Source organism: Oryx dammah, unplaced genomic scaffold (assembly GCF_014754425.2).
Source record: "Oryx dammah isolate SB20612 unplaced genomic scaffold, SCBI_Odam_1.1 HiC_scaffold_19, whole genome shotgun sequence".
NCBI classification, from domain to species: Eukaryota; Metazoa; Chordata; class Mammalia; order Artiodactyla; family Bovidae; genus Oryx; species Oryx dammah.
In genome coordinates, this window is record NW_024070203.1 from 72085611 (window position 1) to 72099327 (window position 13717).

The 13717-nt window shown below is 39.3% G+C and overlaps 1 protein-coding gene across 50 annotated transcripts in view; it reads right to left on the minus strand.

The window, feature by feature from the left end:
• Positions 1-714: 714 nt before the first annotated feature.
• Positions 715-13717, minus strand: part of RIMS2 (regulating synaptic membrane exocytosis 2) — a 592497-nt gene continuing 579494 nt past the window's right edge. For 26 of the 50 annotated variants that reach the window (XM_040261916.1, XM_040261900.1, XM_040261912.1 and 23 more), the window contains 5 exons: positions 10459-10600; positions 6268-6380; positions 5848-5949; positions 4345-4484; positions 3315-3581 (listed from right to left, as the gene is read on the minus strand). In XM_040261916.1, coding sequence (XP_040117850.1) covers positions 3363-3581; positions 4345-4484; positions 5848-5949; positions 6268-6380; positions 10459-10600 — 716 coding nt within the window. In that variant the 3' untranslated portion in view covers positions 3315-3362. Of the gene's footprint in view, positions 3582-4344; positions 4485-5847; positions 5950-6267; positions 6381-10458; positions 10601-13717 lie in introns of all 50 variants that reach the window. The other 24 variants (XM_040261950.1, XM_040261948.1, XM_040261945.1 and 21 more) reach the window with 1 other exon arrangement.

Below are 13717 nucleotides of genomic sequence, written 5' to 3' on the forward strand. Positions count from 1 at the left end.
AGCCAGTCTCTGGACTGGTTGTTATATGTCAATCATAGTTCAGTCGGTAAAGAATCCACCTGCAAATGCAGGAGACCTGGGTTGATTCCAGGGTCTGGAAGATCACCTGGAGAAGGAAATGGCAACCCACTGCAGTATTCTTGCCTAGGAAATCCCATGCACAGAGGAGGCTGGTGGGCAACAGTCCGTGGGGTCGCAAGAGTCGGACATGACTTAGCGACTAAACCATCATACGTCAGGTGACCACAGATAATTCCCCAACTGAAAACGCACCTCACCCTAGTCTCCCACAAAGCTGGACTGACTCATCAGTGGAAACACAACATAGAGCCAGCTGTCACCCTTGTCATCTCCACCCAGGGAATGGCAGAGCTTGAACATGATTCTGACCCTGCTGTCAGTGGAGGCCACACGGACTCAGAAATCTCATTCATTTAAATTTGGGAGTTGCCAAGTCACTTCATCAGAAAGCACCTCAATGTGGAATGACCTTTTGAAAACCAACAAGTTTAATGATGTGAGCTGAAATCCTTTGGTGTTTAAAATAAGTGCTCTGCTGAGGGCTACTTGCTAAGAACCAGCGGTCTGCTTCTGTTATGGAGAGGCTAGAAGATGATTTCAGTGTCTCTAAGTGATGCGTGGGTTCAGGAAATGAGCTGCAGCAGGTTTGGGGATGCGTGGAGAGAAGAGAAGTCAGAAGGCCATGCATACAACGTCTGTAAAGAAAATGTTTTATTTAAAGTGTTAAATACCATCACCAGAATGAATTTGAGTTTTACATTAGTTGGTGTTCATCACAGGACTAATCTGCCCTTTTTATTTTTTTCCAACTGGAATTCCCTTTACTTTTAAAACATATTATGTACAGGGCAGAAATGGTCACTGGCATAGTGCTATTTACATGACTAGGTCACAAGTTGAGGTGCAGACATGTGAAAATTAAAAAAAAAAAAACCACCAACTTTAAAATAAATACTGCATAATGACAGGTATGTACAAATATTCCATACAGTCATGTCCTTCTTATTAAAATTAGAAATAATTTATATAGGAATATGCACAAAAGATTATGTGACTGCATCTTAGTATCAGGAAAATGTTAAACGTTTATTCTAAGGGATAGTATAGACGCTATAGGTCTATTAAATCAATTGTTGCTGGTACACAAGTGTCTAAATAACTTTATTCGTTTATTTCGCAACTTTACCTGGGTCCATCGCAGGTCTCAGAATGTCAAGACACAGTCTTGGTGTATTTCATATTGCACCACATAAAGAGAAGGCATTTTTAGTGATACTCATTTTTAACTTTTGCACCATATCAAGCATGATAGTTTTTAATGGTCAGCACTGAATTTAAAAAGAACACAAAAGAGCAGTTTTTGTGCATGGCATTAACTTAAACAAATGGTATGTATGTAGATTTCAAAAGTTGTTGCTAGAAGTTAAAATCAATCTATAAGAACATGTTATCAAAGTGTACAGAAAGAAACAGAAACTATGGGTGGCTTATTACATTACTCGGTGACTTTTCCTCTAAATAGGGAAACTTAAGAGAAATTTGACCTTGCAGCACCACCCAATGGTAATAACTGTCTGTAAAACCAAAGGCAGGGGTTTGATTTTAGGGCATTTGTGTGTAGACTTTTGGTGATGGCATCAAAGAACTGTTAACAGGCAGATTGACTTTCTTTGAATTACCTAAAAATTGGAGCTTTAAAATTATCTGTTGCAAATTCATGTTTGCTATGTTTCTTTAGAAATATAATTTGTGAAAAATTGAGTTTTACTACAGAAAAATGAATTAATAAACTGCCCTTTCTTTCAGGGCTCCAAATTTTTAGCAGTGCTTTTATTCACATAGTAAATGGAAATTGACTAAAGAAATTGCTTTTAACTAATTAAAAACAAAACCTAAGACCTTCTAGAAATAATACTTTAACCCCTGTATGAATAATGCTGGTGCTAAAAACAAATTTATTAGACATTACAATGGCCACATGATTTTAGGATTTTCCTGTAAACTGAACTTGGAAGGTGAAAATAAAATTACCATGCACTGTACAATAAATTGCAAAAGTTCAAATATCTTCTTTATCAAACACATGCTGACTTACTTTAATGTACTCCCAAGTCATGTTGCAAAATCCTTTTCAACATGCTTGAAATAAAGAAAGCTCTTAAATAGTTTTTTCCCTCCTTGAGAAATTCAGAAGTATCTACAGCTCTGAATCAAACATGGGGTATTAAGAGAGTATCAGGTCAAAAAACTGGTCATTTTTTTTTAGCATAATGTTCACTCTAGTAGGGAGAAAGAAAATAAAAAGATTAAAAGAGGGAGAAGAGGAAAAGTGAGAGAAAGGAAGAAAGATGTGAACAATTTGCACATGTTGAACTTTGTAAGATTTGTATATTTACCATGGAAATAAATTGAATATATTATACTTATTTGTCACATAAAGAGAATTTTAAGTATTTTCTAGAAAGTATTTTCTTCTGCAATGTCTGCCAAAACACAGACTGTGATTAAAGAATAAACATGGTGTGTCTTTGTATCACCCTGCTGCATTCTCTCCCTTTTTTAAAACCATGCACTAGTGAAATTTATTTTTAAAAATAATATAAATTGTCAAAAATGGCTGATTTTTATTTTTTTTTGCAAGTTGCAGCCCCAAGAAAATAATTTAAATATTCAGCTAATCTGTCCATGCAAAAAAAAGTTTAATTTCATTCAGTACAGTATAGCCACAGAATTTTGTTTTTCAGAGTCCAACACAACTTGGCATTAGTGAATGACATGCCTGCTGGAGCTCCGAGGTCTGCCACTGCTCACGTCGTCACTTTGGACCGGCTGCTCCTGTCCAGTCCAGGGGAGGGCTGACGTTCTGTCCTAGACCTCGTCTTTGGTCTCTTGCTTTTCACCTGATACTTCCCAGGACGTCAGTCCTTCACTTATAACATGGCTTAATGGCTGGATAGCTCCATTTCTGTGGCATCACAGGACTTTGGGGGTCAGAGAAATGAAGAAAAAGGAACAATAAAAATATAAAGGTGCCATTGAAAAGGGCTTTTGTTGCATGAAACTGACTGATTCTTTGATATTAATCCATGGCTTCAGATTGGACCAAAACTCGAGTGTTACTGAACTCCAAACCTGATAGTTCTTCATAGCTCCGCTCCTTCACCTGAGGGCCTCCTTTAGGGCACAATGTGTGCAACTTCCTCTGAGAACACAGGATCGCTTTGTATCCCTAGGAACAGGCTCAGAAGACACAACATTAAGCATGCAGTGTTACCAGGGTTTGCGACCTGTGATTTTTTTTTTTTGTAACGCTGGTTGCTATGACAACAGTTTTACAGCTGCTATGAACGAGAGTAAGAAGGTCCAGTTGAACTTTCCAGAGATGATTGGGAAGCTCTTCTTGTCAGAGGGGCCAAGGTTGGATCTACTAGGGAGGAAGGGGGGAAGAGTTTGAACCAGCCAATCACCATGTTGGATAGCTCCAGTTCATCTAAAAGTATCTGGGCCACTCCCATGAAGGATTTGTGATCCATGCGGCCATAGTCTCCCCAGACAATGATCTGTTGGCAAAATTAAAAGAGCAATGTCAGTACAATCATGTATGTAAGAGCCTGTAAACCAAAATACAATCGATTAGTGATAGCTCAGCTGGCAAAAAATCCAACTGCAATGCAGGAGACCCCGGTTCAATTCCTGGTTCGGGAAGATCCTCTGGAGAAGGGATAGGCTACCTACTCCAGTATTCTTGGGCTTCCTGGTGGCTCAGCTGGTAAAGAACACACTTGCAATGCAGGGGACCTGGATTTGATCCCTGAATTGGAAAGATCCCCTGGAGAAGGGAAAGGCTACCCACTCAGTATTCTGGCCTGGAAAATTCCATAGACTGTATAGTCAGTCCATGGGGTTGCAAAGAGTCGGACATGACTGAGCAACTTTCATACAATGTGCTGACACCAAACATCAAGTTATGTAGTTGTATTTAATTACTGGGATAGTTATCTTTATTGGAATTCAAAGGTATAGTCGGAAAACTCTACAGGAGTGTTAGGACCCTAAGCCATTAAGGAAGACGAGAGCTAATGTGTAACGGGGGTTTACAAGTCTATAGTTCACTTTAAAAGAAACTGTGTATGGCTTTTTTTTGTATTTTTTTTCCACTGTGGTTTATTACATTCAATGTAGTTTCCTAGTGTGTACAGCTTTATAGCACTGGCCACTGCTTGGAAGTTTCCCAAGAATTTCAGCTGAGGGGAAGATTGGAAGAGAATGTTTGACTCCATGAAGACACCTTCTTAGGTAAGGAATATATAATTCAGTAAATACCTGTAAAACTTTTCCTTGGGGACTTTCTTCAAAAGATAATAGTTGCTGGTAAAGGGGTTCCAGCGTTTTTCTTGCCACTTTTGTTTTCTTTTTGGCTATGCAGACTCCATTATCTAATAGATACACCTTTACATATGGTGCTTGGGAAAGAAAACACACAGGAGAGTTAAGTGATGAGCTATGGTTACAGAACACCCAACTTATGGATGGCACCTGCCACAGCTTAGTCTGAGGTTAAAAGAGCCAGCAGTCAAAAATCACTGGCCTTTCCACATTATTAGATAAACAACAGATAAATTATTAGATAACAATAGATTAGATATCAGTCATTCAGGTAGTTTTAGGCAGTTAACACAGCCTCTGAGTTGATTACTATTTTGCCATCAACTGGGTTTATATACTGCTTTAAAAAAAGAAATCCTTCTAGTCCCTAACAATATCCAAGAAAGAGGTCTCACTCGAATTTTCATGTGTCAGTTCATAAATCTAGTTAAACGTGCTCAAAATCATACTGTTTTACCCGTCCCCATGGACCATTTATCACTCAAAAGGACTTCTTTATTGATGGTGTGGGTACAAGACAAGGGTGGGGTTTGATGTAATATGTTCAAATTAGCTGGAAAGAGGAAACTAATTATAAATACCATGGATTGATATTTTTCTGACAGACTCTTTATAAAAGCATTTTCATGCATGTACAAATTGCGGTATTCTTTCTAGCAATCAGCTGACTGAACTCTGAGACCTTTATGAACACAACTGTCTTAATCACCACTGCAAAGCTGTACAGTAGGTAACACTGGGTAACAACACGAACTTTCTAGGTTAGAGATTCAAAATTACAATTCGTTTAGTGGAGGTGCTGAAGTGAGAAACCAAGTTTCAGAATTGTTCTGTACATCAGGTCTGAAGTTGTCTACATCTCGGCACCAGGCATCTGGAATCTCTGGCATTCCCTATGGCTCTAAGCACCTTAGATTATAATATTTTGGTACAAAATGTGAGATTGCAATAAAAACTTATAATGGTGCCTCTCTATACACTCCAGGAAGTAAGAGTCTTCTAGCTAGAATGTCCTTTGTCTATGGGTTTATGCTATTTTGGGGACCTATATCTTTCTATATTTATTCTAATTCTAGAAATCTAAGGATTTCTAAGGAGACTTTTGAAGCTCATATAAACAGAATAACACAAAATACCAGCTAACAAGAACTTCTTAGGTAATTTATTTTGTGCAACATGTACATAAGTGTGATAGTTTTTATTCTGGAGGGTTTCTACCACATATGTGCTTATTAGCTAATGACTTCTCCCCACCAGATCACCCTCACTGGGTGCTCACTCAGGAGAAATACAAACTACTATAGATAACTGACTCATTTATCAGTAACCTTGATTATCTAGAAACAAAGTTTTCAGCATCTCTTGAAAAACAAAGCCTCTGAATGCATCTGAAAAGTGCAGATTCTGAACAGTCACAGAAGAAATCTCTTTTGTTCTTACCTGGCAGTGTCTTGGAACCTGGTTTTACAACAAGGCCACGGGCCCGAATTATTTCCACCTCCAGCTGTCCCTTTTTGTCCATCATTCCTACCTGAATGTCACCTAATAGTGAGTGAGGAAGAAACAAACAGGCCTTAACATACAAAAGCAGACAGAAAAACGCTTGTGTCAAAGATCTTGGCTTAACCTTGTTGGATCATTTCCCATGTATCTTCCTAAATTCAAATATATTTAAAAATGTATCAATGATATCTTACTTTAAAAAGCATATAAATTAAAATGGAAAAAGTTGAAGTTTACATTGTTAAAATTAAAGATAATCATTCCAGATAATACTCCTAAAGATCTTATGAAATTGGGGAATGTGATTTTTCAATAAGCTAAAAGGAAAACAGTGAATCACATGACAGAAATTCTTACCCATTGCGGGCGTGGCCAGAGTTTGGCGCCCCACTAGCTGGGCAGGGCCAAGGCCATCCAGAAAATCACTGAATTGGCTATCCGAGGCCAAGCGGACACCAGGGAAGATTAGACTAAAAGCAAACAACACAGGATTATTTTGTGTTACCCTCAACTCCTGTTTCCATCTAGCCCCCTGCCTGTGGCAGGAGAAGTTGGTATTGCCATTTTATCACATATTCATTGGATCCCAAGCGCCCCCTGCACCTCCACGGCCCTCCTTCCTTCTCCTCCAGCAGCCCTCGTCCTGTACTGCACGCACGCTTCTGTCTGTGTGCCTTTCTCTTCCTTGTCTGGAGGGCACGAACTGTGAGTTCTACGTATGGCACTCCTACATGCTGAGCACTTATTCTGTGACTGGCATGAGCATACTGAATCTCTTAGCTGCATTATGAGACAGTCTGTTATTTAATCCATTTTTATCAATGAAGAAAGCCTTCAGATTACTGCCATCAATACCCAAACACACTATTTCTTCCTCCTTAAAGAAATTAAAAATCCCTTTCCCAACACCCTTTCCTCTCTAGCTACAATCTCATTTCTCTCCCTGGAATTTCTTGAAAGAGATGTCTCTATGTACAATCTTTTCACTTTCTTTAACTTATTTTTTTTTTTCCTGCTGCACTGCACAGGCATGTGGGATCTTAGTTCCTGACCAGAGATCAAACCCGTGCCCCCTGCTTTGGAAGCTCGATGTCAACCACCGGGCTGCCAAGGGAGTCCCGATCTTCAATTTCTTTCCTCTCATTCTCTAGTGAAACTTTAATCAGTTTTCCCTTGCTCTCTTCCAAGCTTTGTTTTTCTCTACCCCACCAAAACTTCTCTGATCAAGGTTATGTAATAGCCACAGTGGTAAATCTTGACTGTTAATACTCCGGACTCGTCTAATTGAACGTATTGGTCTCATTTGATCCAAATCATCACTCCCTCTCACTTGAAACACTTTGCTTCCTGAATTCTCTCGTCTTCTGGTTTTCTTCTGTAGCTATTTCACTGTTTCCTTTGCTAGTTCTAGCGCTAAATATAGCTGCTCAGTCGTTTGACCTCTTCCCTGTATGTCCCAATTCCCTTGGCAATCTCATCCCATCTCCAGGTTTTAAACATTGTCTGCAGTGACATTACCTTGACTGACATCTCCAGCCTGGGCTTCTCCCATAGGTCCCAGACCTGTATTCTAACCGCTCTACTTACCTGCTTGAATGTCTAACAGGCAATCAAAACTCAACTTGTCCCACACTGACACTCAACCCCCAAACAAACAGAAAACCAAACTCTGTTCTTCTCAAGAGGATTCCTATCTTAAATGGCAACTTCATTATTTCAATTGCTCAGCCTTGCAGTTGCCTTTCCTTTGGACAGACTGCTAAAGCTGTAATTCCCAGTATGACTGTATTTGGAGGTAGAAACTTTAAAGGGATAGTTAAGGTTAAATGAGGTCATAACGGTGGGGCCCTAAGCTAATATGATGGTGTCCTTAGAAGAAACGCCAGGGGTACATATGCAGAGGGAAAATACCACGTGAGGACCTTGTGAAAAGGTGGCCATTTGGGGGCCAAGAAGAAGAGAGGTCTCAGGAGAAGCTAAACTTGCCGACATCTTAATCTTAAGCTCCAAAACTATGAGAAAATAAATTTCTGTTGTTTAAGTGGTATTGTTTCTGTGTTTTGTTTCTTTTTATTTTTATTTTTTAACAGTAGCCCTAACAAACTTCCCAGATAGCTAGTGGGTAAAGAATCTGCCTGCAGTGTAGGAGTCTCAAGAGACACAGGTTCAATCCTTGGGGCGGAAGATACTCTGGAGAAGGGCATGGCAATTCACTCCAGTATTCTTGCCTGGAGAATCCCGTGGACAGAGGAGCCTGGTGCGCTACAGTCCATGGGGTTGCGAAGAGTCAGACACGCCTGAGCACAGCACAACAAACCAATATACACACTCTTTCTCTCACATTCACATCAGATGCATTATTGAATCTTACTGGTTCTCCTGTCAAAATGCACCCAGAATCTGACCTCACTAATGCTACCATTCAGGTCCCAGCCATCATTTGCTCCTTCTGAATGATCCCCCTGTTGCCACTTTTTACTCTCCACTCCCACAGCAACCAGACCGATCTGTTAGAGCTGAAGTCAGATAATGTCAGGTGTCTGCTCACTGTCCTGCACTGGTTTCTCATCCCAATCGGAGTAAAGCAACGTCCTTGCAATGATATGTAAAGACAACACCAGCCGTCCACCCCTGCCCACCATACCTTAATGTCTAATTTCTTACCACTTCTGCCTCACTCCCCAGGGATGCCCTTCCCATTGTGGTTGCCAGGCAAGCTCCGGCCTCAGCACTGCTTCAGCCTGAAATGTTCTTCATATACCTACATGCTCACTAACTTCCTTCAGATTTTTACTCAGATGTGCCCCTTTCCCTGGAGAAGGAAATGGCAACCCACTCCAGTGTTCTTGCCTGGAGAATCCCGGGGACGGTGGAGGCTGGTGGGCTGCCGTCTATGGGGTCGCACAGAGTCGGACACGACTGAAACAACTTAGCAGCAGCAGCAGCAGCCCCTTTCCCTGTCTGTCCTTCATAATACCCTACCCTTAACCTACCATCTCTCTTCCTACCTCTTCTCCTTAGCACTTACACCACCCCAGTCTATTATATATTTTACTAGATTTTCTTATATATGGACTTAAATACATTTTATAGTTTATTGTCTATCTTATCTATTAGACTGTGAGTTTGATGAGGGTAGGGTTTTTTTCCTTCTGTGTTTACTGCTATATCTCCAGCACTAGAACCGTGCCTGCAATACTGTGTGTACTTATTAAACTCAATTAATGAATAAAAGAAATGAATGATAAAAAATCAAATAAGTGAATCTTAAAAAATTACATAACTTGCCCAAATTTGTATAGCACCAAAAAGAGATTAGCACTTAAGTCTATATGATTCTAAAGCCTATGTCAAACCAGCAACTGAGTTTTGCTCCCTTGTGTGATTTATATCCCCAACTCATAGTGAAGCGCTTAGAACATGAGAAGGTATGGAAATACCTGTTGAGAGAATTTATGCATATTAACCCCATTTCTCCAATAAGACCATAAGCATCTGGAGTGCAGGGGTCATGGTTCAAACATTTAAAATCCCTAACAGTATCTAACACAGCACTTTGCAGTGATGAGTGCTCATGCACATTTCTTTTTTACTTGACTCTCCATCTCTTTTAAGACTTCCTTTATTAATGTCAAATCTGTTTCTTCCCCCAAGCTTAATTCCCCAATATATAATCTGAACATTTTTAATGCTTCCATAACTATCACACATAACCTTATTTATAGATGTATGAAAACCATATACATCTCTTGTATTTACATAACTGTGCTATGCAAATGATTCCTCAGGCAATATCATCAACACTGCCAGCCGCTCCCATGGCCACACATTCGTGAACTTGACTACACACTATGTTGCCTAAGCATCTGCTGCTTCCATAGTGATGACAGATGAGGTCACTAAACCCCCCTTTCCTCTATTAATGTCCTTTACATATCCGTCTACAGCTCTGCAGTTGCTAATTACTGTTAATTCGTGGGTGACAGGGCTGTACAATCTTTACGAATGCCTTAAAAATATCTCAGACACAGTGGAGTCAAGGGAAAGCTACATGATAATTACATAAAGGAAAGGCTCAGCTAAGTTTGTGGCGTTTCTTTTTTGTTGTTACATTTATCCAAACTGTTACTGGATGGAACTAAGCATGTATCAGTTTTCTATATTTTTTAGTAATAACTGTTAGAGCAAAGATTTTCAAAATTAGCACTGTACATGTTGCATGGGCATAGGAACTTTAAGTGTTGCTGTGTTTTTATGTATTATTTCAAGGTAGGGCAAGCTTCCATTTGTGACAGTTATATTTTAGCATCTTGCCTTTAAAGTGAAACACTTTATCCCCAAACCTATTTCCATTGATATAAAAAGCCAGGCACGTCACATTTCTCAGTGGCAGGTAAGCAAAAGTTTTCTTCATAGCAAATCAGCCAGTGAAGGTTAAAACAGTGCCCCAGAGTATGCAAGTTAGCTTTTGTGAAAGCACAGAAAGACGAGGAGAGAAGGAAGACTACAGCGAGGTGTGGAGACCACTACTCAGCCAGCATCACTCACTTTCCTTCTGAGCTGTAGCTGTTCATGCTGCCGTCGGTAGACTCTCGGCTTGCTTGTCGAGTCATCCAGTTCCTCATTTCCACAGCCAAGCCTGTTTCTGTACTTCTCTGGACAGTGCTCCGTAGCTTTTTACCTCCGGTTTCTGCAAAGACAGAAAACAAAAGAGGTGATAGTTTTGTTATCACCATCAGGTATATCAGCCAATGCACTGAGGTTCTCAGATGAAAAAAAAAAACTGCGTAAATCTAAAGTGCTTTTATGAAGGAGACAAAAGGTATTTCAAATCTTGTCTTGTTGAGTGGGATGAAAATTTTCTAAAAAATTGTCAAGAAACACAAAATACCATTGTTTTATTTCCATTTAAAACAGTGTTCAAATAGGTAACAAAAGGAACAAAAAGGTTCAAACTATGTAAAATAAAATAAGCTTTGTTTTCATTGTAATATTTAAATCAAGATTTAATTTATGCCTGTCTTTTTCTTTTTTCTTTCTTTTTGTCACAGTCAAAGAAGTAGGCCTTCACATTATTTCCAAAGAATAGGTAATGAGTAATCCTCAATTCTACTTTCAACTTTCATATAAAAAGTTGTTTTTGTAGCGTGATCAATATTAGAAAGTATACATTATAAAGAAAGCTACACTAAGGAGACAGCCCTTCCTGAAAACAATTTTCACATCTGTTGGCAGTTTTCAGAGAGATTCTCATGCTGGGTTTTGCATTCCCAACTGAAAAAAGAGCTTTTAAGTTTTTGGTCATGGATACCCACTCCAGTGTTCTTGCCTGGAGAATCCCAGGGACGGGGGAGCCTGGTGGGCTGCCGTCTATGGGGTCGCAAAGAGCCGGACACGACTGGAGCAACTTGGCAGCAGCAGCAGCAGCAGCCGTCATGTTCTTAGGGCTTCACAGGTGGCTCAGTTGGAAAATAATTCACAGAGACCCAGGTTTGATCCCTGGGTTGGGAAGATCCCCTGGGGGAGGAAATGGCTACCCACTCCAGTATTCTGGCCTGGAGAATCCCATGGACAGAGGAGCCTGGTGGGCTCCAGTTCAGGGCGTCGCAAAAGAGCCAGACACAACTTAGCAACTAAAGTACGATCACCACCAAGTCATGTTCTTAAGGATCTTTAACAACAGTCTGACTAGGTTTGCTCATGGAAGCCCACGAGGAGGCCAAATAGGAAAGAAATGGAGTCAAGGCCACAGATGGGGCAGAGGCACAAACTGCCATCTGCAGAGGACAGGAGGAAGGAGCTCCTGCTCACAGAGGGCGTGGGATTTGAGATGGGCTTAAAAATTGGGCAGGTTATGATCCAAGAAACAGCCCCAATTATCAGAGACCTTGTGTGTGTGTTAGTTGCTCAGTCGTGCCCCACTCTTTGTGATCCCATGGACTGCAATCCACCAGGTCCTCTGTCCATGAGATTTTCCAGGCAAGGATACTGGAGTGGGTTGCCATTTCCTTCTCCAGGGGATCTTCCCAACCCAGGGATTGAACCCGGGTCTCCTGCACTGCAGGCAAATTCTTTACAGACTGAGCTACAAGGGAAGCCCACCTTACAGGTTAGAATGTGGAGCTGAGAGAAAACTAAAGCTGCAGTAACAGGGGGATGGCTCAAAATACTTATATTAATTTATACCCTGTCAGGCCTAACTATTCATCCACATTGACCATACATATCATCAGTATTTTGGGAGATGGTAAGCTCTTTTATTGCCTGGTATTAATAACTTCCTTTTAGATCAATAAATATTTGGTGATATTGCCAATGACTTGTGGAAATCCTTTCCATCAAACCTCTTGAAATATATGCTCACCATTTTGAAACACTGCTTTAAATTTCAACTGTTCTCCACTTCCAACTTTAATGTACATCAAAATGCTTTAATAAGTACATATAAAATATGTAATGACTGATCTACAACTCAGTTCCATAGATCAGTAGATATATAGACTGATCTACAACTGAGGCTGATATTTCAGATAACTGATAGTAAAACATGTTGTACTGATATGAACTATTAAGAGGAGATACATCACCATCCATAGATGAGGGAAAGCACATCCTTCCAGAGAAATGATTAGTTAATATGTGTACAAAATGATAAAATGTTAAAATTACTCATTTGCAACCTCCAATGGAATAATTCAAATAAGACATATCAATGGATGATAATGCTAATATAAATAAAATTATATTAACATAAGCCAAAAAGTCATCCTACAAATCAGCTCTAATAACTAAAGGAGAATACGTATTTAATACTGGGAAACCTGGCTATTGCCGTCTTAATCATGGGAGCGAACTTAGTAGCACTAATAATGTGGCAATCACTGTAGTACCTATCAGGTTGATCTGGACAAAAATATACAACCTGTTTCTAATGAGGTCTTTGTAACAATCTTCTAAGTTTTCAGAAATAGGATAGAATAATAGGATAAATGATATATACACACAAAACCGGATGAACCCAGAACATGGGATTTTGTTCAAGAATCACTTAAAATTAATATCATGAAAACTAACAAGGTGGGAAAATTGTCCCAGATTTAAACCATTAAATGCTATGAGTATACTTTTTTTTTTTTTTAAAGAAACCCTAAAAGCAAAATATTAAAAGGAATTTTAGGACAAATAGGGGAAATCTGAGTATGAATTGGATATTAGATAGGATAAGAAAATTGTTAATTTTCCTAGATAATGGCATGTATTATATAAAATTTCCTTATCATTAGAAGATACATGCTGAAGTATTTAGATCTCAAGTCTTACACTGTTTGCAACTTACTTTCAAACAGTATAGCAAAAAATATGCATATTCATAAAACAAAGAATGAAATGTTAACAACAACAAAAAGGATGGGCATGAAAAGTAGATCTTGACAGTCATACACTCAATATTTGTGCTTTTATTTGAGAGTGATTCTCAGAATGGCCACATTAAATTGAGTGAAGTTAAGTCAAAGACAAATATCATATCACTTATATGTGGAATCTAAAAAAATGGTACAAATGAACTTATTTACAAACAGAAATAGAGTCATTACCAAGGAGGAAGAGGGGGAGGGATAAGTTGGGAGATTGGGATTGACATATACACACTATTATATAAAATAGATAATTAATAAGGACCTGGTGTATAGCACAGGGAACTCTACTCAATCCTCTGTAATGACCTATTACAGGGGAAAGAATCTAAAAAAGAGTGGATATATGTATAGTATATATAACTGATTCACTTTGCTATACAGCAGAAATC